The 25,360-nt window shown below is 41.1% G+C and overlaps 1 protein-coding gene across 13 annotated transcripts in view; it reads left to right on the top strand.

The window, feature by feature from the left end:
- Nucleotides 1–366: 366 nt before the first annotated feature.
- LOC133498603 (liprin-alpha-1-like) overlaps nt 367–25,360 on the top strand; it is a 131,274-nt gene continuing 106,280 nt past the window's right edge. For 5 of the 13 annotated variants that reach the window (XM_061815675.1, XM_061815670.1, XM_061815667.1 and 2 more), the window contains exons 1-2: nt 368–1,435; nt 19,893–20,162. In XM_061815675.1, coding sequence (XP_061671659.1) covers nt 19,893–20,162 — 270 coding nt within the window. In that variant the 5' untranslated portion in view covers nt 368–1,435. Of the gene's footprint in view, nt 1,436–19,892; nt 20,163–25,360 lie in introns of all 13 variants that reach the window. The other 8 variants (XM_061815668.1, XM_061815666.1, XM_061815671.1 and 5 more) reach the window with 4 other exon arrangements.

Here is a 25,360-nt window from a genome sequence, read left to right as displayed (position 1 = left end):
CATAGTGTTTTTTCGTTGAGATTAAATTTTTTCGTTTCGAATAGATGTATCGTTTCAGGATTATTTTTAAGAATGTATTTACAACTACAGAAGTAGCAATTCCGAATCACGATGAAATAAAGTATGTCATACTTGAAACCAGGCATTATTTTTGCATGTTATTCGGCTGCACAATATTCCAACTTTGCATTAATGTTTTATAATTTAATACACTGTCCTTACCAACAATCGTACTGAAAAAGCTAAACTCCAAAGCTCTGTGCAACTCGTATGGTGGACACCGAACAAACATGTTGAAATACTCAAATATGCATTTTTTTTTTTTTTTTTTAGTGTCGTTGTCACCCTTTTATCTCGAGGGATGGTGTCATGAACCAGAGCGTGGCAGCTCAACAAGCGGGGAAGGGCTCCTCTACAGTAGTGGGACTTCCAGGCTAGTACAAGAGCTAGCCCACGAAAACCCACCATTGGCTGTCTCGACTGCCCGAACTGGCAGCAGGCTGGCGTCAGGGAAGGACTGGACTGACAGAGGCTAAGGTGCAACTGCACACCCTTCCCACCCCCCAAAACAAGAAAGAAAAGAAAGGATATTACATTGGGAACTTGAAGAATGTGTTTTTTTTATTCGACTTGTGGATTTCCCAGCTCGACAAAAACTGACGTTCAACGTTGTCTAGAAGTTTAAGATCCCGAGGTGGTGACGCTACCTCTCGCTAATGTTAGCCGCTTCGCTAATTCGTTACTTGATCGATGTAATTGTTTTGGTTTAATTTTTCGCCTTACTTCGAATGAGTAAGACCGTTTCGAAGGTTAGTGCAATGTCGGGGACGTAGACTTAAGAGATGTCGGCGTTTGATCAAATCAACTTTTGCCTAACTCGGTGTTGTTATCTTGGCGAAGTTAGTCTTTCAAACCAGCGAGCGTTAGCCAACTAGCTAGTTAGTTGCTAACGTTGGCTAACTGTCGACTCCAAACGGATTTAAAGGCAAATAAAAATAATTTCGTTGTACATTAAGCCAAGGCTAGCAAGCGCACAGCTGTTTCCACGTCACCTCCCTAGCTATATCGTTTGTTTTTTCTTTGGTTGACGTGATATTTGCCAACCGGAAGAGTTTTACTTTTTAAAGTCGTTGTTCGTTTAAAACTCTTCCATGCAAGCAATCACGGAATCGCCAATTTACAAAACTAATGCTAGCTAGCTCTCGCTGAGTTAGCCGGCTGAAGTTGGAATCCTGACCCCTACTCAAGGGGCTTGCTTTGAGGCCTTGACTACACTGGGCGGAAAAAAAACTATCCAAAGCCTTATTATACAGAATTTTGGCGTCTGAGTGGAGTTAATATTTTAATGTCTGGATATTTGGCAATCATCCTCACGACCTCATAGGAGAATCTGGACTACGTTTACCTGCCGGTGGGAATACTGTTGCTTGTCAAGGTATTTGGATCTTCATTACTTGAGTGCAGTTTAATTCTAAAAATGAAAAACTCAACAGTTGAGTTATATTACAAGTATTTATGAACAAAATTAATTGTGTGTTCGTGTATGTATAGATGTATGTGATTGCGTGTGAGACAAGTGATATACTGCGTGGGCACATATCCAACTTGTCAAATGTATAAATCTATAGTTGATTTTTTTTTTTTTTTAAATCAACCGCTTTCGTCCTTGTAATTTTGTGTGTAAGGCAAAATTTATTTAAAACGTGAATTCATCTAAATTGTAATTGAATGTAAAGGTAAATCCCAAGGATAGTTGCATCTATGTTGTTCAGAGGGGCGATGATGATCAATAATTAATATCAAGTATTGTTGTTCCATGTATTTTAACATTTTTTTAATACATCGGTGATCCCTGATATGTGTGCACCTGTCACCTTACTCCAACCATCACGTCTCAGAAAATCTATATTCTGTTCTACTGAAATTCTACAAAAATTGCTAAGATAATAGTTCAGGCTTTTTTTTTTTTTTGCCTTTTAGAGAATCTTGGAGCAGACTATTGTCATTGTGTTCACGTTCTACAGTGACCAAAAATAAATGAATAAACACTGAGTACAACAGTGAACTGAGTTTCAGTCAAATTTCACACCTCTCTTCCCCTTCACTGACTCCTTGCATGGAATACCCTTGCAAACAGGCACCATCTAGCCCCTGTTACAGCGCTAGGACCTTGTACATTTCCCATAAACAGGGATGAGAATTTTCCGCCGTTCGACGGATTTCCGACTTTTTCAGACCAAACTGACCATTCTCCAGATAAGTGCAAGTCCGTTGAGAAAATTTCAGGGGGTAGGGTATCGTGCGCCTGCCTCTCGGTGGTGGGCTCCGAGCTGCAAGTTCAGCTTCGTGCTAGCACAAGCACGACTATCATATGCCGTTCTTACATGCTCGGTAGTGTAAATATTTGCATTTTGCGACATAAACATTAAAACTTGTTTGCGGCAGATTACTCGATTGGACAACAGAGTTATACAGTATAACGATCCAATCGTGTTAGTGGTTAATCGAGTTTCACCATTGCCATGTACACGTGTTCTCAGAAATCGCAATGTAACTTGTTAGTTAGCCAAGTAATGGCGCGTGGGACTTAGCGCGAACTGAGCGACGATGTGTTTTACGATGGCGAAAGTGTTAGGAAAAAAAGGATGAAGATCAAGCGAGGGCAATTGACAAGGATGCTGGAATCAAAAACTGTTTCAGACGGGCATGGCTTGAAAAAAGTGTAACCGTGCAGATAGGACCGAAAACGGATTCAACATGTTTAACCGAACACATACAAAAAGTGGACATTCCCGGCAAAGTGCTGCGCTATCTGTGTTCCAAATAGGAGCATAAAATATCCAGGAGGAAACTCAAACACCCCCCACAATCGACAGACATTTACAGTGTTTTTCAAAATTGGTCATTCTCATCCCAGCATAAAAGATGACAATTTTAACCCCCCCAGGATCTTTGTTCTGTGTTTAGCCTCAGTGACATGCAATGGCTGTAATCAGTCAACCGATACTATCTTCATAGGTAGTATCAGACCTGCAGCAGAATCAGAAGGCTGGCTATAAGGGGATTGGCTGATGTGATGTTCAAGCAGAACAGCGAGGCAGAAAAAAATTGGGGAAATGTTTTTTAGTTTGGCATGGTCTGTTGGCTTCATATTCTCATCATAGTAAATTAGCTGAAGTTTACCTGTTTGCGTGTGGTTTATGTGGGTATTATAGTTTTAGTTGAAGGCTAGACATACAGTGTTCCCTCGGAACAACGCAGTTCACTTTACCTGGCTGTGCTATTACACTGATTATTTTGTAATGTGTGCAATTCTTTACAGCAGGGCTCTCAAACTCAATTTACTTTGGAGGCGCCGGAGACAGTGTCTGGCTGAAACTGGGCTTTGGCACACGTGCCTAGTTTAAATTAGTAATGAGAAAAAAACGTCTTTTGTAATTTTTTTTTTAAAAACACAAATAAGGTAAACAAGGATGCAAGTGTAAACAATTTGTGTGTGAAGCGTCTTTTAAAGCTCTCCATGGGCCTTGACATGTGCTGGTTTGGTTGCCAACATGTGGCTTGCGAAAATGGCAGCGCCCCTGAAAATTCATAGTCGATAAAAATCTTCTCGAAACACTATTAAATGAGAAAGCATTTAACAGAAACAGTTTCTTATTCATCTTCCAAAAAATGTCCTCTGTGTTCCTGGAATGATAACCGTATATATATTTAAATATATATATTTTTTTGTATTTGCTTTAAAGTCACCTTAGAAAAATAGGGCACATATTACATGACCTATTGGATATACTGTTCATGCAAAGCACTGGATTTCTCCTTTAGTGAAAAAGCATTCTGTAAATGAAAAAAATCCCCCTGTAAGTGGAAAAAATATATAATGAACAAAAAAATGAAAAAAAAAAATCATACTACATATTTCACTTAACATGGGTATTTTTTTGGAACATAATCCCCACGTTCAATGGGGGAACACTGTATTTGAATTTGTTTTATGTTTATTTACTTAATACAATCCGGTTCTTAATAGAGCTCGTGCACCTATGTCACCGAAATCACGTGACTGGCCATATTGCCGGTCAAACAAAGCATTATTCAATGCTAAATCCGTTGAGACGAAACGAAAATGTCTTATAGGACGATGCCCAGAGTTTTGTCCGATTATGTTAGATTACCGTAACATTTAGAAGGTGATAATAAATGAAGGAACGTGGAAAAATGAGAGACTTGGCATAGAGGACCCATATTAAATGCCGAAGTCGATGTTTTCGCCAATAAGAAATTGGACTGTTAATTTGCTTCTGGTTATACACTTGTATCTGGTGATTAAGTTGTCGAGATTTACACAGAAAAGCATATAAAAGTCTGGATGCATACAAATACTTTGGAATAAATCCGACGTAGTGACGGGTTGACTGCTCGTGAACGCAGAAGCATATTCGGCTACACATTAACCATTGCCGGAATCCATCGATCTTTTCAGCTAGTATTCAATACAAAATAAATGACCCCTGGTTTTCCACAAACTCATTCATTAACTATGATTGGGAAAAAAAACAACAGGACGGCTTCCTCTCCATGGAACGTACATGGAAGCGATTGTGGCCTCACGTTAACCGGTCTGCTGCGACGGACGGATTATTTTCTTTTTTTATTTGATTTGAGATTGAGAAGAATAATTCATACCTGAAATGAAGTGATCCCTACACAGGCATGTGTGTATTTTGGTTAGGCTCCATCATATTTAATTGCCGAAATTTTTTTATTTTCTGGTCTTTTCAGCTGGTATTTCATAGAATGATCTCTTTGAATATCTGTCTCGTCTGTTGTGACAACCAACAGCACAACAGGTCTCGGGCAATTTGAAAAATCTGCTCTGGTTCACCGGCTCCCACAGTGCAGAGCAGCAAGATTTGACCGCCGATATGGCGCCATGCAAACTGTGACATCATGTGCACAAGTTCAAAAGTGCTGAGCGATCTGTCCAGAGGCTCGATTCAATTGATATTTTATTAATGGCTTGTTAAAGGTCAACTTACTGCCATATATACATTTTAAAGTAGGTATTGTTATGAAAACTACATATATTATTCACTTCAATGTCTATACGAAAAAAATAATGACCAGAGAGCATGTCATTAATGCACAAAGTTGCAGAAGTCTCACTCGACGTCCCAGTGGAGGCCATATTGCAGATGTCACACTGGGACAGTTGCCATTGAGAAGACGCTGTGCCACCTGCTATGGGAGATGAACGAGAGATTTTCAGATTTTTCTGACGCTGAGACTGAAGCTCATTTTGAAGAAGAGAGCATCTCAGAATTGAGTGAAGTGACCAGGGCAATATTACCCCATTATTTTGAGCCATCTTTAGATATGTGGATCACTTCTAACTAACAACAGACTGCCCGACAAACTGGCAAGGAACCCGACGAAATATTCAAAATGACAGGCCTATAATTGTTCGGTTTTTTAACTCTTTTACAAGTCTTGTGTATGTCGTGTACTCAGGAGGACACATGCTGGGCGAAGTAACTACTTCAGGGGTGCCCAGACACTGAGAGGTCCTTTCTCCTCCCCGGACGCAGCCAAACCACCTCCCCACCCGATACACCTTTGCGTCAAAACTAACGCCGGGCTGCTGGCGAGGAACAACAATGCCGGGCCGCCGCTGTACTACAGCAATGCCAGCCCACACACATAGAGACAATTAGCACCCCTGTTTTACGTACTTTATGAAGTTATTATGACACAGATCTTTTGTCACCTTCTGAGAGAAGGATTATCTCGACGGTCGGAGCTTTTTATTATTGCTTCTTTCAGAGAAGTTTGTCGAGTTTGGTACTATACATCGAGTTAGCTCAAGTTACACACTACTAAACTGTCTTTGTACTTCTATTTTGTTATTGATTTGTGTTGTATTGTATATGATTAAATTGTATTGTCTTAAATGCAATACAAGTTCATAGTTATATTTTACTGGTTTGACCAAGGGGATTTATTCTAAATTCATACATAACATCCTATAAACTGAGACAAATTAGTCCCTCACAACAATTTTTTTTAATAGCTCTATACACACACACACACACACACACACCTTGCAGGGTTCGCACGCGGCCATAAAAGTCCCTAAAAACCCCTACATTTTCGAAGGTGCATTTAGGGGCTCCTGAAAGTCCTTAAAAATCCACAAAAACCGGTCAAGCCCCTAAAAAGGCCTTATATTAAAAAAAATCAAAGGGAGGACCTCTACCGCCAAAATTCTCGTGAAAAAAAAAAATCTTTTATTATAAAAAAAAATAGCGATCTGTCTGGCGTCCAAAAGAGCCGGAAATTGTCAACGGAAGTCACCGTGTTGACAACTAGTCGCCATCTTGTCGATATTCCATTGTTTCCGTGAGTAGGCATTTCACTTCGTCTTCGTTACGACGTAGCGTAGTTCTTTCATCGATCCAACTTGTATCATGGGGAAGTGCATTTTTCAATATGCTTGGGTTGAAAGTAAGGAGTTCGGGAGCTGGGTTCGTCGAGATCCAAAAGATCGTCACATGTTTTACTGCCATCTGTGCAAGCAGTTACCAGCTTGAAAAGATGGGTGTCAAAGCGCTGGAGTTGCACCGGAAAAACAGGAGACACGCTGATTTGGCGAAGACTCTCATCTTCCTTTGGTATCAATCTGTTTTTAAAATATCAAGATAGTGAAGCATCAACTTCAGGCAGTGGTACTAGCAGTGCATGCGCACCTACAGTTGTCCAGTCATCGACTTCAACCAGCCGGAAGTCAGGCTTTATGAACGTAGTTCAATACACGAAGACGGACTCGTTAAAGGCAGAGATCGTGTGGACTTTAAAAGTGATCTGCAACCATTACAGTTACAAATCTTGTGAAAATAATTCGAAAGTGTTTGCAGTCATGTTCCTAGACAGTGACATTGCTAAAAACTACCACTGTGGGGAAAGGAAGACTTCGTACCTGGCTACGTTTGGCATCGCTGCCCACTTTACATCTCTCCTGCCTCAAAGCCAAAAAAGCCAGAATAGAGACTGACATATCTACGCTTATTGAGAAGGCTAACAGGCTGTGTGAGGAGGCAGAAGAGAAATCTGAGGTTTATCACCGAGGCCAATGCACTCAGAGGCAGAGCAAAGGACAAGAGAGCCACTTTGGCACCTCTGCAGGAATAAATAGAGGAGCCACTGGGTAGGCTCAAGGGGATAGAGTAGGGGTGCTGAGACAGACATCAGTAGAAGACATTTGTGTATATAGTTGCAATTGTAGTTAGAATCTGTTTTTATGTAGACTGTTATGTGAAGACATTGACAATGGTCATATCAATGAGAACTACCACAAGGGGCGACAGGTGATCACTGTCACAGGTACTGAGGTACTGGAACATTTGATGAACCAAGAACGGTTGATGGCACCATTGGGGTGAGTCTTTTTTTTCCTTACTCTTGATTTCCCACGATGGCCCTAAATTTTTCGTGTCAGCCCTAAATTTTGTCCGTGTCGGCCCTAAATTTTTCGTGTCAGCTCCTAAGAATGCCCCTAAAAAGCGCTTAAATTTTTTGGGTCAGACTGAGTATGAACCCTGCCTTGTCATTTAGAACCCACAAAGCTCGTCCTTTGCACCTGTGTAATCAATTTTTCACGACTAACCGGGTGTGAAGTGTGAAGAGTGAATCCATCCTCCCGAGTGTTAGAGCAAAATCCAGCAGTACAACAAGCTGACATTTTGGCTAACACACAGAAAAAACAGCTACTTTCCTGCCGGTAAAACAGGTATAAACACACGAACCTGCCAGTGTGGGCGTCTGCATCACTTCGTGGTTCTTCGACAACACAAATGCCTTGAGAGGATTTTGACACTGTACTTCTGGAAATAACATCATTATACTTTGTTACATTTTTCCAAGACATTAAATCAATAGGTCAATTTTCTTTTTTAATTCATTCGTAAAATAAAGATTTTTTTTTTCCACATCAATTCACCATAATATTTTGGCTGCACCTACAGGATAGTTGTTGGCATTATCCAATGTTGTCTTCGTTATACTATGGAAGACATTATTTCTTGCATTTGGCGAATAAAATTGATAAACTTCCCCCACAAAACTTTATGCTAAATCACATTGCAATATTCAAAAGGTTTTTTTGAAGAAAAGTCACATTTGGAGTGTTTTCCCAAATCGTTCAGTCCTAATCCTGATTGATGACTAGATTTTGATTAATTTTTATTGGGCCCAGGTTGTTCAGAGTTTGTCTTCCAAGAACTACCTTAGTGTGGCTAAGGGTATATTTCTGCAACATTTAACACTCAGCCATTTTGACCCAGTTTCCATGGAAAAGACAGCACTTTTTGACATCTGAAATGACGATGTTTTATATATATATATATATATATATATAAAAATCGTTTTTTTTTTTTTGTGTGTGCCCATACACACTATTGCAGAGATGCTCATTACGCGGAGGTAGTAATGGTCGATCGCGACGTGACAAAAATGTCAGATTATCATTCATCCCGTCACTTGATTGATATACAGGGCAGCCAGTTAGATGACAACTCAATTCAGGTGACCAATCAAATTCAAAACAGCGCTCAGTGCAGCAGAACCTACGATCTCAGCCAATTATAAATCCAGTTACTTGATTGACATAAAGGGCAACCAGTCAGATGACTACTGAATTTTTACCTACAGGTCACAGCTCATGCTTAAACAATGGCGATAAATGCGTTGAAATTTACAAGTCAGTCAGGGAATTACCTCTGATTTTAAGCCCTCGCTAAAGTTTATAGTCATCATAATGAATGAATGAGCTGGAGCAAGTAAAAAGGCAGAAACGTACAGTATCACTTTCATACAGAATGGGAGGTGGACCTATTTTTTTTTTTTCCACAATGTTATTTTTGAAGTACGTTTGCCTCATCTGCCAGTGTACCATCGCAATACCAAAGAAGCAAAATGCAGAGCAGCATTTTCAGACCGTTCATGGAAAATATGACACCGACCTTCCGCCGAAAACCGAGCTGAGAAAGAGAAAGGTGAAGCAACGGAAATCGCAGTTGTCCGGACAGCAGTCATTTTTCACTCAACAAACTTCAAAAGCGAAAGCCGCCACTGAAGCATCGTTCCGGGTGAGTCACGTTATCATTAAAAATAAGTTCTCCCAAGATGGAGAGATGGTGAAAGAGGCATTTGTTGAATCAGGTCTCATTGTTCCGAAACCTTAAAAATAGGGCAGCGATAGTATCTTCAATCAAAACTTTTTACGCTTTTAATCTGCACAGTCGATCACGAAAAATCACATGTAAAATTTGTTACGAGTAGGAAAAATAGATATTGAAAGACGTCGCTTATTTTGTGTAGTCTTGACATTAATTTACGTGTTTATTTCAGAAACGTTATTAACTAAACAAGCCTGCTACTAAACAATCAGTATTCACCCAGAACCAGGAAATACAAGTTAACAGTACTGAGCATGTCCTGAAGTGATGCCAAACGCGCATGTTCAGAGCTTCTTCATGTACTGCAAGCACATTTACGTTGATTGTCATCAACAAAATGAGCCATGTCAAAGGAAATTCAGTTCCACCAGGTGTGCTCAATGCATCGATCACGAGGCAGTTTTGGTTGATCGTATGACGGCATGCCCCCCCAAAAAAGACGTAAGACTGTCGTCGAGCACACGCACATTAAGGCGCTTTCTAGCAAGCCAGCCTCCTAGTTACGGTGAATGAGTGCGTGCATCCTCCCCCCCGGCCCTCCCCCCTGCCCTTCCCCCCTAACTATAATAAGTATGGGATTGTGATTGACTTGATCTAAGTTCTAACGGTCATTTTCCTGTGATACGCCGTTATCTTGAAGTTGAAAACCTTTCCCCTCAACATGCTTTAGCAAGATATAGATCATTTACTGCTAGTTTTAATCAATGAAATTGATCAATTCATCAATGGCTTGACAATCGATACATTACGCCAGATTATAACCATACATCACGATTGCTGACAGGAATGTTTGTTGCAATGTATCGCTAGCTTGTTGCCACTAAGACCGATTATGTTGAACTAAAGTTTCAGCATTTTCAAAACATTGTGGGTTTAGACCGTTCGTGTTTATTCCTTGACAGGCCAGTGCATTTAACTTTTCTTCAGATAAAGTTGGTCAGATCTAGCTTTTTATTGATGAAAAATTTGAAATACCATTTTATATCATGTTCTACTAATATCAGTTGAAATTGGAAATGATAATTTCTGAGTTTTAAATTTTTGTTTTCTGTTTTAGTTTATTTTATGTTTAATTTACAATTGTTATATAATCTAGTAAGTTTTTTTTAAGGTCTTGAGATTCCATCCCTATTCAGACCGCAAGCATGACTGACCACACCCGTACATTTTTCAAATATTAGTGAGATTTTAGCAAATGGTTGCAAAATAACAAAGAGGGGGTCTGAATACTTTCCATACCCATTCAAGTTAAAGCTCCACTGACATGAAATGCATAATTTTTAGTATGTTTTTAATAAATAAATAAAAAAAGGCAGCTGTAATGGACCCGTCTGTTTTTTCACCACAAAACCATTTTGACGTATATGGCTTTTTGTAACTCCCGCCTTGACAATCCTTTCGAGGAATTTGTTTTGGAGAAGAAGCAGGAAGTGACGTTATCAGCAGGAGCGAACTCAGGCAGTCTCGTGTGTTTATACTAGTTTTATCTGCTGGAAGGTAGCTCGTTGTTCCTTCGTATTAGCCTAATTGCCGGCTCATTGTATTGCTGGATATTGTTTGAACACTCACTAGGATGGATTTACTCGTCATATGTTTCCAAAAGACCCGGTTTGTCGTGAAAAATTGATTGCACATGTGCAAAGGACGAGAGCTTCGTGGGTTCCAAATGACAGGAAGGTGTGTATAGAGCTACTACACAAAAAAAGTATTTTGGGGTGGAGGGACAGAACATCTGAACATAACAAAAGATCTCCGTACGTAAGTCAGGGGTGCTAAACGTGTCTGTGTGGGTTGGCACCGCGTCCACCGGTCACAGCTTCGGCCGGGGTGGCTCATCGTGGCGCTGAGCTGGGGTCGCTCATCGTGGGGCTGACCTGGGCTGCTTTACGATATTGTCTTTGCCGGCGGCGGCATTGTTCATCCATCGGTGTTGTTCATTGCTGACTGCAGCGGTGTTGTTCATCGCGGACGGCGACGGATGAACAACGCTGTCGACGATGACACCCTAAGCCGCGTGCGGCCGGGCCGTGGTGGACCGTCGCGCCAGGGCTGCAACGCTGTCGTCGGCCGCAGCTGAGTACGCTACATGCTGTCATACTGTCGCATAGTCTGTTCTTAGTTCGAAGTGATCCGCATATCATCTAAACATGACTCAAAACGGTAGGGTAATATTGCCCTGGTCGCTTCACTCAATTGTGAGATGTTCTCTTCGAAAAGAGCTTCCATGTCAGAAGGTGTGTTGTAAAAATCCAAAAATCTCTGTTGTCCCGCTCACATAGCAGGTGCTACTACATGTTTTCAATGGCGAATGTCCCAGTGTGACACCTGCTGATGAAGTTGCATGCAATATGGCTACTACTTCTATGTCGACCTAGACTGACGCAACTTTGCACAAATGATGACAGGGCGAAAGATATGGAAATAGAGGGGGCGCTGTGACCATCCTGCCCCACAGGGGTGAGTGGTAGAGAACTTGGGCTTAAACTCCAAACCAATTTATTTTTTAATTTACAGTTATGTTATATTAATCCAGTATCTTGAGTATCTTGAATCTTGATATTCTATCCCTACTCACACGGCGAGCATGACTGACCACACCCATACATTTTTCAAATATGAGTGACTGATTTTAGCAATTGGCTGCAAAATAACAAAGAGGGGGTCTGAATACTTTCCATACCAATTTAAGTTAAAGCTCCACTGACATGAAATGTAGGTTTTTAATAAAAAAAAAAAAAAAAGGCAGCCGGAATGGACCCATCTGTTTTTTCACCACAAAACATGATTTTGACGTATATAGCTTTTTGCAACTCCCGCCATGACAATCCTCTCGAGGGATTTGTTTTGGAGAAGAAGCAGGAAGTGACGTTATCAGCAGGAGCGAACTCAGGCGGTCTCGTGTGTTTATACTAGTTTTACCTGCTGGAAGGTAGCTCGTTGCTCCTTCGCGTTAGCCAAAATGCCGTCTCATTGTATTGCTGGATATTGTTTGAACACTCACGAGGATGGATGGTTGACATGCTCTCTGCTCATATTTATTTTTTCGTATAGACATTGAAGTGAATAATGTTCTATGTATTTTTCATTACAATATATATTTTGGAATGTTTATCGGCATGTCAATTGGGCTTTAAACAACCACCAGTTATGAAAGGTAGTGGATGTTGCCATGTCAGACCATATAGCTGATGTTTATCCTGTAAACTTATTCTTTGTTTAAATTGTTCCCTTGTTGGTATGCAAAATCCAATTCACATGATTCCAGGCTATTGTCGAGGAATCTGCCACAAGGGCCTTAAAACCTTGTTGCGGAGAATGATTTTAATTCTTTAGAACAGTGGTCCCCAACCTTTTTAACATTGCAGACCGGTTAATGATTGTCAATTTTTACCGTGGACCGGGGGTTGGGGTGGGGGCGCGTTACATAGATTGTTTATTTTGAAAAATTTAATATTATAAACATGATCATAAATAATAAAATGAAATAAATAAAAAATAAATTAAGAACCACCAATTCCACATTTCTTTCACTATCTAAACATGCCTAGACAGTTCAATTTATTTTAATTGTTAAACACTCCATGATATTCTATTATCTTTATTTTTTATTTTTTTTATTTTAGAAATTTGCCAATTTGAAGCATCTCCTCTCTTCTCCCTTCTTTCTCACCTCACTCTGTTGGCGACCACAGCCCTAACGCTCTCTGACTATAATAATGTTTAGAAATGTCTTCAAAATAAGATACAGCTACACAACGAAAATGAATTAAAAGTGCATGAAGATTTTAACTCACCATAACGCTATCACCTGAGCTTGTTTCTCTGCAACGAGATGGTCCCATCTTCAGGTAATGGGAGACAACGACACCTGAAGTGTGTTGCTTATGTCCAGTTTATTCTGTTGTTTTGTTTTGATTGCTGTCACTCAGGACAGCTAAAATAACAGTGACTCCAGAACAACTCTGTGATTGTTTTTGAATGGCCCAGCCAGATCCCTGACGTAAATTAAATTCACCATCTCTTAAGAGACCTTTACACCGATAGGATATAGGAAATGGCAACAGGGTTTTCAGTGCTTTGGTGGCGATCTCAAGGTATTATGTCATGACTTTAATCCAGAACATTGGCAGAGTTGTTGTCTCTAGAAAACTTTTAAAGCCAACGTTGTTTGCGATCTCCAGCAGTTTATCTTTTTGCACAGAAGTGCTGGATTCACATCGTTTGTTGATAAATGGGTCCCAGATCCATCCCTTGGCAGTTCATGGGGTTTTTTTTTTTTTGGTTGGTAATTAGCGCTTGAATTCCTTTAAGCGCAAAGACAGGTGATCGCTGGGAAAATGAAGGGTCAGTCTCACAAAATCCGCGCTAATGGTTGAAACATGTCAAATATGCCTCTGTTCTCGCGCTGTCCCGACAAATCCAGTTTGGCTTTAAATCCAGCTACTTGCCAACTTAAAGACTGTTGTCATTTTCCCCTGAAGGGACAGATTGGATTCATTCAGCGGGCTGAATATATCGCACAAGTAAGAAGCAGTTTTGCGACCCATCCCTCGTCACTGAAATGTGTTGCCAGTGGCGACTTCTTTTCTGAAAGAAATCTTTGCACTGGCTCTGGTCGTTCAAACGCTCTTGCGAGTGTTTTCCTTCCTGGATAACTCCTTGATTATCTCCTCACAAAGCTCCTCAAAAAGGCGCGAGTTAAGGGCATGTGCTTTGATGTTAACTTTATATTCTTGGAAGTTGTACATTATTCTTCTGTCTCTTCACTGAGCCTTTTCCCCGTTGAGAAGAAACTTTCCCAAGATGTGTTTTTTTTACTCATTTTGGTAGTTTGTGGGGGGTGAATTTGGCGCTGAAGTGACAGATGTCACCAAGAGAAGCCACTCATTTTTCAAAATAAAAGATTGTTCAGACTTGGATAATGAATACAACAGAGTGAATTATTTATTCGGCGCCCTGATACCAATTGATGCACGGACCCCGGTCCGCGCCCCAGTAGTTGGGGACCACTGCTTTAGAACAGTGGTCCCTAAACTTTTTCCTGTAACACAAAATGTGTGATTGCAGGAGTACCTCAAAGGTAAAAAATTGTTGTCCAGAAACTCACACAAAATCAAATGGTTTCTGCATTCTTCACAGAACTTATGTCAGAAAATAAATAACACTATTAACTCATTCATGGGCAGTGTGGCATTTTTTTGCCTTATTGAGATAAGTCTCCTAACAGGCCACAATTAAGGAAATAACTCTGTGCTAACTTTGACCGATGCTTTATCCTCTCCTGTTACCAAATTATGCCTTCTGATTAAAACACTTAAATATTTTGATATACTGAAGGATATAATGTGTGAAAATCATGATGTCCCAAAAATGGGACGCTGCCTGTGATTGGGTTAACCCAACCTAAATAACCCTTACTTTGCTGAGCTAAGATTCCTCTTTTTAGCTTTGACAGTTTGTCTGCTTGGATTTGGCCTTGCAAGCTATTGTACTTGTCTTTGTGATGGGATTCGTAGTGTCTCCGTAGATTGTATTCTTTGAATACCGCCATAGCCTCCTGACAGATGAAACAGACAGACTTTTCTTTACATTGACCAAAAAAAATAATCGTTTGTCGACTTTGGGTTAAATACCCTGCATTCTGAATAAATTTTTCTCTTACCTAACCTTTTTGCCATAATTCTGTTCCGTTCACGGGTTTACGATTTTTATTTTTTGTGCCCTTGTCTGAGATGGGACTGCAGAAGGGTTGAACAAATATCAAATATATGCATTTATGAAATAGTGACCAGCTAGTAGTTAATAATGAAAATAGTTAAGAGATAAGAAACATTTTATTGCAAAAGCCCAACTTTATTATCAAATAGAAATCCGCATGGATGGAAAATAAAAATACTCTCTGGTATTGTTCAATGGGGCGAATCAAATGTGGAGGCGAGCCGGATCCAGCCAGTGGGCCGGAGTTTGGGTACCACTGGTCAATGGGATTGATTACATGATTGTTAGAAGACAAACTTGCTAAAATGTTTTCTTTATGGCTGGTGTCTTGGAACAGAAGTTACATACATTTAGTGGAAATGATTTCTTCTTCTTTTCGTGGCATGGTAACTCAACTGGTAATGCATTGCCCACACAGTTCTGAGGACCCGGGTTAGATCCCAGCCCCACTTGTGTGGAGTTTGCATGTTCTCCCTGTGCCTATGTGGGTTTTCTCCGTGCACACCAGTTTCCTCCCACATCCCAAAAACATGCAACATTAAAGGGCTACTGTCATGAAATGGATGATTTTTAGTATATTAATGAAAAAATGGCAGCCAATATAGGCCCATGCGTTTTTTCACCACAAAACATGATTTTGACGTATACAGCTTTTTGTAACTCCCACCATGAAAATCCTCTCGAGGGATTTGTTTTCGAGAAGAAGGAGGAAGTGATGTAAAGGACAGAGGCGCACCCAAGTGAACTTGTTTGTTTCCATTAGTTTTACCTCCGAGAAGGTAGTTTGTTGTTCCTTCGTGTTAGTCAAAATGCCGGCTCGTTGCATTGCTGGACATTGCTTGAACACTCGGGAGAATGGATTTACCCTTCATAAGTTTGCAAGAGACCCAGTTCATCGTCAAAAATGGATTGTACGGTGCAGAGGACGAGAGCTTCGTGGATTCCAAATAACAGGTAGGTGTGTATACAGCTACTAAAAAAAAATAATAGTTTGGGGCGGACCATGTAATCGGTCTCTCATAATGTAACAAAAGATCCGCGTACGAAATATGTCGATGTGTGCATCGGACGGCGTCGGGCTGCTGCGTCGCTTCTCTAGTGAAGGCTGCACTTCCGGCTCGCGGACGGCGGCAGCTCTGAAGAACCCAGCCAAGAATGCCTCACTCAGCCACGTGCACGTAGTAATGCTCCCCGGCTCAACGGTGTTGTTCATCGCGTACTGCAGCGGCTATGAACAACCCCCTAAACCCCATGATATGCTACCACGGCGCCGAAAATGAGCCACACCGGCTGAGGCGCCGCGTTCAGCGGTCACGGCTTCTGCCAAGGCTGTGCATCGGGCTTTGCGGACTGCGGCGGCTCTGAAGAACCCAGCCAAGAGTCCCTCACTCAGCCACGTGCGCGCAGTGAAGCGCCCCGGCTCGACGGTGTTCATTGCGTACTGCGGCAGCTATGAACTTTACAATATCTATTTTAGAATGTAGAATTGGATGACACTTGGGCTTTATAAATTGCCCCTAGGTGTGGTTGTGACTATGGCAGTTTGTGTCGATGTGCCCTGCGATTGGCTGGCAACCAGTCCAGAGTGTACCCCGCCTCCTGTCCGTTGACTGCTGGGATAGGCTCCAGCACTCCCCGCAACCCTTGAGGATAAGCAACAAGAAAATGGATGGATTTCTTCTTCTTTTCCTTTCAGCATGTCCTTTGAGGGCACGAGGGTCAAACTCAATGCCCGGGGGCCAGATCGGGCTCACCTCATTAATTTATCCGGCCCGTGAAGGCAAATCACGTTTATGGACTCAATGATTTTTTTTTTTTTTGTTAAAATCTTTACCAAAATTTCAAATTGTCTTATCATAAATGATATCGTTGAGATATTGCAAGCACTTTTGCGTTACCAAACATCAGCAATAGTTGAAAAAACCCATGACCCCTGATTTTTATTTTTTTAAAAAAATTTTTTTAATTCCAAAACTGGTTCAGAATTTCATGTGTAAATATGATGAGGTGGTTAAAGATTTTTATGGTTTTACTGTCATAATCTGATGAAAAGTGTAACTCCAATGTGGGCCGTAACAAAAATGGCTTTGACACCACTGCTTTAGGACAATGGTTCCCCAAAAAGTTAGAGGCGGTACACAAGTTCGACTACGAAAGAGTGGACATCGACTAGCGCTTCCATCGATTCATCTCGCGAATCTACGCTCCCTAGCCAACAAAATGGATGAACTTCAGCTTCTGATCAAGACCTGCAAAGGCTTTAGATGTTCTGCTGCCCTGCGCTTCACGGAGACATGAGTTAGTGGACACGTCGCCAGCCAATCTTACAACTCCCCAGCTTTCATCTTCATCATGCGGACCGCATTGAGGAGCTAACACGGAAATTAAAAGGCGGTGGAATAGGCTTTTTTATCAATGAGAAATGGTGCATGGACATTTCACAGCTCGGCACACACTGCAGCACGCTGAGTCGTTGTTTTTGAACTGTAAATTGTTTTATCCGCCACGTGAGTTCATTGTCATTCTTTCATTCTGTCTGTGTTAACATTCCATCCCAAGCTAGCATGAACGCACCACCGCTAACACTCACCGGGCAGGTAAATGAGATCTAAAAAAAAAAAAAAAAATACAGATTCACCGGTCATTATCCTAGGAGATTTTAACAAACCTAAACTTAACCAAGAACTCCCTCAATAAACATAAAATGTCCATCAAGGGCAAATAACATTCGACCACTGTTATACTTCCATTAAAAACGCATATCGTGCAATTCCCCGTGCACCCATTGGCTCATCTGATCACTGCTTGCCCTTTTTAATACGTACATACAGGTAAGCACTTAAGTGTGTGAAGCCTTTGGTAACATCAGTGGAAAAAAGTGGACCAACGAGACAAAACTAGAACTTCGAAGCTGCTTTGACTGCACACACTGGAGTGTCTTTGAAAATGCAGCGCGTAGCCTTGATGAATTCATGGATATTGTTACCGCATATGTCAGTTTCGGTGAGGAGGTGTGTGTACCGACAATAACTTTTCGCAAATTCAACAATATCAAGCCATGGTTTTCACCCAGACTTAGGCAAGTCTGCCAGGCTAAAGAGATTGCATATTGTAGTGGGGAGAGGGGCACGCTACAATCGCACTCGAAACCAGTTGAGTAAAGAAATTAACATTGCAAAGATGGACTATGCGGTTAAACCGCACCGCAAGCCACACTACCTTCCACTCCACCGTTTAATTTCCATGAAAAGGATGTTAGACAAATCTTCAAACAGCAAACGACCTTGTGTCCCGTCCTGCCTCAAAGTCTGCAAAGACCAACTCGCTCCTGTCTTCACAAAGATCTTCAACAAGTCTCTAGAACTGTGTGAAGTACCAACCTGTTTCAAATATGCTTCACCATTATACCGGCCTTGACATCTGTCGTCATGAAGTACTTTGAACGCCTTGTCAGTCACTCAAATTTGAAAAATGTACTGGTTTTGTCAGTCATGTCTGCAGATATAAAGTTGTGTGTGTGGTCTACCAGTCATTTGCGGGTGTGTGTTCTGTTTGTAATTATGAGTATACCCCTTTAAGAGCAGAGGGGTGGTGGTGTCAGGTAAACTAGGAAGTAGAAGTAGGCTGAGCAGCAGCCGTGTGCTTTCGTGTTAAAAAAAAAAAGACGTCAGGCTGTGGTTCATTGCACTGGGTTGGTTTTCATGTGAGCTGAGTGTGCGACAAGTGCTCAATCCATGGATCCATGAGAATGATTGACAGCTCCCTTTTGACCAATCAATGAGCATCATTTTTTTGAACCCCGCCCTTGCTGCCCAGAGCCGCGATTCTTTACCCACAAAAAAAGTTACTTTAAGCCTCTGAATTGCGAGTGTATTGTCCTGCTTATATCCAATTCGGAAATATGGTGCTTCGATGTGGATGGGGAACGTGTAATGGAGATGAGCGCTATCCAGAGAGATTACTGGGAGGATATCTTGTGCGCTTTCCCACCCGAAAGAGTAATTTAGATAAATGCAAACGGTAGATTAAATATTAATTAACCTCACGACTATCTGAACGTATCGAAGATAAATCACCACAAAGCCATCTGTTCCAAGGTAAACTATTGAATTAGTCGGTGTCACACCTAAAAAAGGAAGGAGGAAGCTCTACCTGAGCCGGGCAAAACTCAAAGCTTCCAGCCACGCCTCGCCTCTGCTCTCAAGCGTTCTTATCCATGATTGAACACATCACCTGAATACAAATATTTTGGGCCTACATTTACGTGTACAGTACGTACGTTCATACCGATAGAGGACACGCATACTGCCATAATTTATTTAAATTAATTATCCACTGTGAACGTAGATATAATTTCGAATCGACATGTTTATGTAGAGTAAAAATGCAAACTTACCCTGCTTTGCAAGAATAGGCATCAGAAACTTTATCGCATTCAATGTCCAACATTATGAGGTGATTCTTTCGCATGGACGGCCAACACATTGCAGAAACTTTAACTGGCGTTACCGTTTGTGAAACCTTGACATGTATATATCCCTGTTGAAAGTAATTCAGGCCTTTCTGTACACTCTTTGATTATATTTCTGATACCATGGGCAGAAAGGAAACAGAAATACTATGGGGCTGATTCTGATTCTGATTAAAATTTTTTTTTTTTCATATTCAGCCAGTCTTTGTTTCTTCCATGACGCATGTTCTGTCATACTTCTGTGGTTGCAGACATGCAGTAAAGTAGTCGTGATGTATACAATGTACCAAATCTTACTATTTGTAATTATCATATTGTGAGCAAAATGTAAAATCCATATAGACCAATCTGAGTCAATCATAGCCCATTTTACTTTTCCTGTGAAAGCTAGCATTTTTCTTTTGTTGTTGTGGTTTCTTATTGTTGTAATTTTCCTAATTCTTGTCATCATGTCTCATTCATGATTATAGATGATGTGTGAAGTGATGCCCACCATCAGTGAGACAGAGGGAGCAACTGGAGTAGGTGGCACAGGTCGTCGAGGATCCGGCTCCCCGGTCCCGTCGGACTCTGAAGGTCATTTTGAATCGCTGATGGTGTCCATGTTAGAAGAGAGGGATCGTCTTCTTGAGACTCTGAGAGAGACTCAAGAAAATCTGAGCTTGACTCAGGGTAAACTGCATGAAGTCAGCCATGAAAGGGACTCTCTCCAAAGACAACTCATCACTGCTTTACCACAGGTAAGAAAGATAGATAAATGTAATCAGGCTTTGGTGTAATCAGTGAAAATGAACCAAAAATTGGTGATAGTTATTAGATAATGAATTAAGTATTTTCACACATGCAATTTTATCTTTGACTTCTGGTTTGCGATAAGTAGGCTTACACTTTAGTAAGAGAAGAATTCTGATATCATACTTGCACCACCATGCTTCACTGTTGTCAATGTACTTGGGATCGAATTCAGTGTTAGAGGGTCTGCTGGCAAACTCTGTGGCACTTGGACCCAAATAGAACAGTCTGACTTCCATCAGTCCACAAAATGCATTTCCATTTTTCTTTTATCCAGTCTGTTCTTTTGCAAATTGTAACGTCTTTTTTTTTTCCCCCAAACAGAGGAACATTTAAGTGCCACTGACACCAAAAATCACATTTTAAGATAGGTATTGTTGTCAAAAATACAAATAATATGAATCACTTTGATAATTATACCAGGCGGAAAAAGTGAGTTGGGAGCGTTTTTACTGGAGTCGTTCATAAATAGAGGTATTACTATTTGTTTTTGCCATTATGGTCACTCTTCACTCCATTTTAATGGTAGTCTTCTTTTTATTCCCCACATCGCTCTGGTTTTGCCTTCCATGCAGTGTAGCATTGTTACAAGTCACTGCCGTCCTCAGTGAATTATCTAAACATGGAATAAACATTCCAAACGCTTCAAAATCCTCTTACAAATTTGAAAAAAAAAAGATTGCCGAAGTATGTGACCTATTTTACTACTCACACATCTCGTCTAACCACTAATGTATTATTTCCACTAGTTAAATCAGGTTTTTAGAGCAAGTGAGGCCATTTGAACCATCACAGTAATTTTGACACATAGACGTCTTGGACTTTCGGCCTGCATAAGCAATTGATTGCGTCTTTTTGACTGAGACTTGTCAGTTTATCTGAGAAGTTCTGCCTGGCTCTGACTGTCCACATGTTGAACTGTGCTTGGGCAAGACACTTAACTCTAATTTGCTTCCAGTGGGAATGGGTGAATGCAAGTCTTTTAAAGCCCTACATATTATTTACCATTTTTCAGAGTAGACTCAAAATGAACCGGCAAGTAGTCTGTTGATATATTTTTACATTTATTTTACTTTAATTTGACACCGTTCTGTGACCAGATGTTGTTCAAGTGATGTCACACAAATCTGTTCACCCAAAAGGCAATTTTTTTCTTCTATAGAACCAATCATCCAGTTTTTGAAGTTTTTACTGGGTTTTACTTAGGTTGAGGTTGCGGTTCCAAACCGACTCCCCCATTTTAAATTTTTTTTTTGCAAATCATGTCATGTTGTGAGTTTCAGATTGTTTTATTCAAAAATTATTTCATTTTCTGCATAGGTTAGGGTTAGGGTACGGAAATGGCTGTGAATACCTTTTTTCCAGAAAAAGCTGTTACATACGGTGACAGGGTTCGCACGCGGCGCAAAAAGTCCCTAAAAAACCCTAAATTTTCGATGGTGCATTTAGGGGCTCCTGAAAGTCCTTAAAAATCTGAAAAAAATCGGTCAAGCCCCTAAAAAGGCCTTAAATTAAAAAAAAAAAAAAAATCAAAGGGAGGACCTCTACCGCCAAAATTCTCCCTTAAAAAAAAAAAAAAAAAAAAAAAGATCTTTTATTTTTAAAAAAATAGCGATCCGTCTGGCGTCCAAAACAGCCAGAAATTGTCAACGGAAGTCACAGTGTTGACAACTTGTCGCCATCTTGTCGATGTTCCATTGTTTGTTTCTGTGAGTAGGCATTTCACTTCATCTTCGTTACGACGTAGCGTAGTTCTTTCATCAATCCAACTTGTATCATGGGGAAGTGCATTTTTCAATATGCTTGGGTTGAAAGTAAGGAGTTCGGGAGCTGGGTTCGTCGAGATCCAAAAGATCGGCACATGTTTTACTGCCATCTGTGCAAGCAGAGTTACCAGCTTGAAAAGATGGGCGTCAAAGCGCTGGAGTTGCACCGGAAAAACAGGAGACACGCTGATTTGGCGAAGACTCTCGCATCTTCCGTTGGTATCAATCTCTTTCTAAAATATCAAGATAGTGAAGCATCAACTTCAGGCAGTGGTACTAGCAGTGCATGCACACCGACAGTTGTCCAGTCATCGACTTCAACCAGCCGGAAGTCAGGCTTTATGAACGTAGTTCAATACACGAAGACGGACTCGTTCAAAGCAGAGATCGTGTGGACTTTAAAAGTGATCTGCAGCCATTACAGTTACAAATCTTGTGAAAATAATTCAAAAGTGTTTGCAGTCATGTTCCCAGACAGTGACATTGCTATAAACTACCACTGTGGGGAAAGGAAGACTTCGTACCTGGCTACATTTGGCATCGCTGCCCACTTTTCATTTCATCATCATTGGAGTCGTACTTTGTCTGGTCCCTCACTTAGGACCTGTTTGCCACGGGTGACCCTACCAGGGACATGAAGCCCCAGACAATTTAGCTCCTAGGATCATCGAGACACAAACACAAACCCCTCCACCACAATAAGGTGATGGCTCAAAGAGGAGGTCATCTCGGATGAACACTCCTGTTTGGCACATTTTTTGTGCCGGATGCCCTTCCTGGCGTAACCCCTCTTTAGGAGAAACGAACTCATGACACCTGGTTTACCAAACCAATGCTCTAACCACTGCGGTTATGGGGCCTCCTAGGCATATGGATAGGGCTCGTGCACCTACGTCATCAAATCACGTCACTGGCCGGAAGTGTCGTCCCACAAACCATTCTTCAATGCGAAGTCGGGGACGACGCGAAAATACGTCTTATAACACGATGCCCAGAGTTTTGTCTATCGTTAAACATTAAGAAGGTGATAATAAACGAAGGTACATGGAAAAATGAGAGAGACTTGGCATAGAGGACCGATATTAAATGCCAAAGTTGATATTTTTGCCGGTAAGAAATTGGACTATTAACCAGATTCCGCTTGTCTTGGACACCTGGATCTACACATGTATCTAGTGAATAAGTCGAGATTTACAAGGAAGAGTTTGGAAGCGTAGAAAAGTCTGGACGCATACAAACACTTCGTTGCTGGATCTGTTCTCAATCAAGAATAAATCCCACATAGTGATGAAGTCACTCAGATTTTTTTCAATACAAATACCAATATTTAAATAAATGACCCCTGGTTGTACACAAACTCGCATCGTTAACTATGATTGGGAAAAAAAAAAGACACTGAGTCGGCTCCTCTGTACACGAAGCGTGTTGCAGCCACATGTTAAACTTTGGTAAACTTCTCCGTGACAGACCGTTTTTTTTTTTTTTTTTAAATATGCATTGTTCTCAAATGAGTCCAATGCGTATTAAAAAAAAAAAGAAAAACCACTGGGATAGTCTTCACCCCCTTACATAGAAGCGTGTTGCGGCCACACGTTGAACTTTGGTAAACCTCTGTGTGACAGACGGTTTATTTTCTTTTTTTAAATATGCATTAGACTCATTTCAGAACAATGCGTGTTAGAAAAAAACAGTCTGTCGGGGAGAGGTTTACCGAAGATTAACATGTGGCTGCAACACGCTTCGTGTACGTTGGAGACGACTCAGTGTTTGGTTTTTTTTTTTTTTTAAACTCATTGTTCTCAAGTGAGCCAACTTGCCATTTTAATACTTCTGTGGAATTTGAGATTGAGAAGAATAATTCCTATCTTAAGTGATCGCTGCACAGTCGTGTGTATTTGGTTGAAATCAGTGGAGAGAGTGGAAGTATCAATGAAAATGTGAAATGTACGTGCAAATGTTTTTCAACATTGAAGGGGTTGTGGATAGTAGAGTACTCGAGGACATGTTTATGTGGAGAGAGAGAGAGAGAGAGAGAGAGAGAGAGAGAGAGATTTTGCAGTTAGTAAGGCGATTTCACCTCTTAGACACCAGTAGCCCTTCTTTGGAGAACACTCTTTCATATGGTACAGAAGAGGAGGGATGCCGTAAATATTTAATTGCCAGCCTGTAAAGGTGCTGATAAGTGTGTTGTTGATTCCAAAGGATCCTGCCTTTTTGCAATGTTGGTCTCAGCCAGGTTGCAAATGCAGCCCCATGGGGGCACAACCCAGTGCAATCTGTAGGCCGGTCCCAAGCCCAGAGAAATGCAGAAGGTTGCTTCAGGAAGGGCATCCAGCATAAAACTGTGCCAAACAAATATGAGAGTTCATCCGAAGAATACTATAGTCCCTGGCCCGGGTTAACAACGCCTGCCACAGGCACCGTTAACCTGCAGGGCGTCGGTGGAAATTCAGCTACTTTGGGTCAAAGACAAAGAAGAGGAGGAAAACAGATTCATCAGCAAAAGAAGAGGAGGAATAGAGAGAGCCTACAATTGTGTGTAGGGACTTTGAATATTGGATCTATGACAGGAAACGCTCCGGAGTTGGTTGATGTGGTGATTAGGCAAAAGGTTGATATATTGTGCATCCAAGAGAGCAGGTGGAAAGGTAGTAAGGCTCGGAGGTTAGGAACAGGGTTTGAATTATTTTATCATGGAGTTGATGAGAAGAGAATTAGAGTAGGTTATTTTAAAGGAAAAAATGGCTAAGAATGTTTTGGAGGTGAAATGAGTATCAGATCGAGTGATGACGCTTAAATTGGAAATTGAGGGTGTTATGTATAATGTGATTAGCGGCCATGCCCCACAGGTAGGATGTGACCTAGAGACGAAAGAGAAATTCAGGAAGGAACTAGATGAAGTGGTTCTGAGCATCCCAGACAGGGAGAGAGAGTTGTAATTGGTGGAGATTGTAATGAACATGTTGTTGAAGGAAACAGGGGCAACGAAGAAGTGATGAGTAAGTATGCCATCCAGCTGAGGACCATTGAGGAACTGATGGTGGTGGACTTTGCAAAAACGATGGAAAGGGCAGTAGTGAACACTTATTTCCACAGAGGCAGTAACATAGAGTGACCTACAAGAGCTGATGTAGAGTAGATGCGACAGGCTCTCAATGGACAGGAGAATCTCTGGAAGAATGGACTACTCCACCCAAGGTGATCAGAAAGACAGGCAGAAAAGTACTTGGTGTTTCGTCTGGTACGAAATGTGAAAGGAGACTTGAGGGTGGAACCCCAAATAACAGGAGGTCCTACAAGGAAAAAGGTTTGCAAAGAAGTGGGACACTGAGTGGACTGAGAGGTTAATAAAATACATTGAGATGTGAAGTAGGGCAAAG

The sequence above is a fragment of the Syngnathoides biaculeatus genome, chromosome 3 (genome assembly GCF_019802595.1).
Source record: "Syngnathoides biaculeatus isolate LvHL_M chromosome 3, ASM1980259v1, whole genome shotgun sequence".
NCBI lineage: Eukaryota > Metazoa > Chordata > Actinopteri > Syngnathiformes > Syngnathidae > Syngnathoides > Syngnathoides biaculeatus.
Note: the sequence above shows the minus strand (reverse complement) of the source record. Positions and strands in the feature narration are given on the sequence as shown.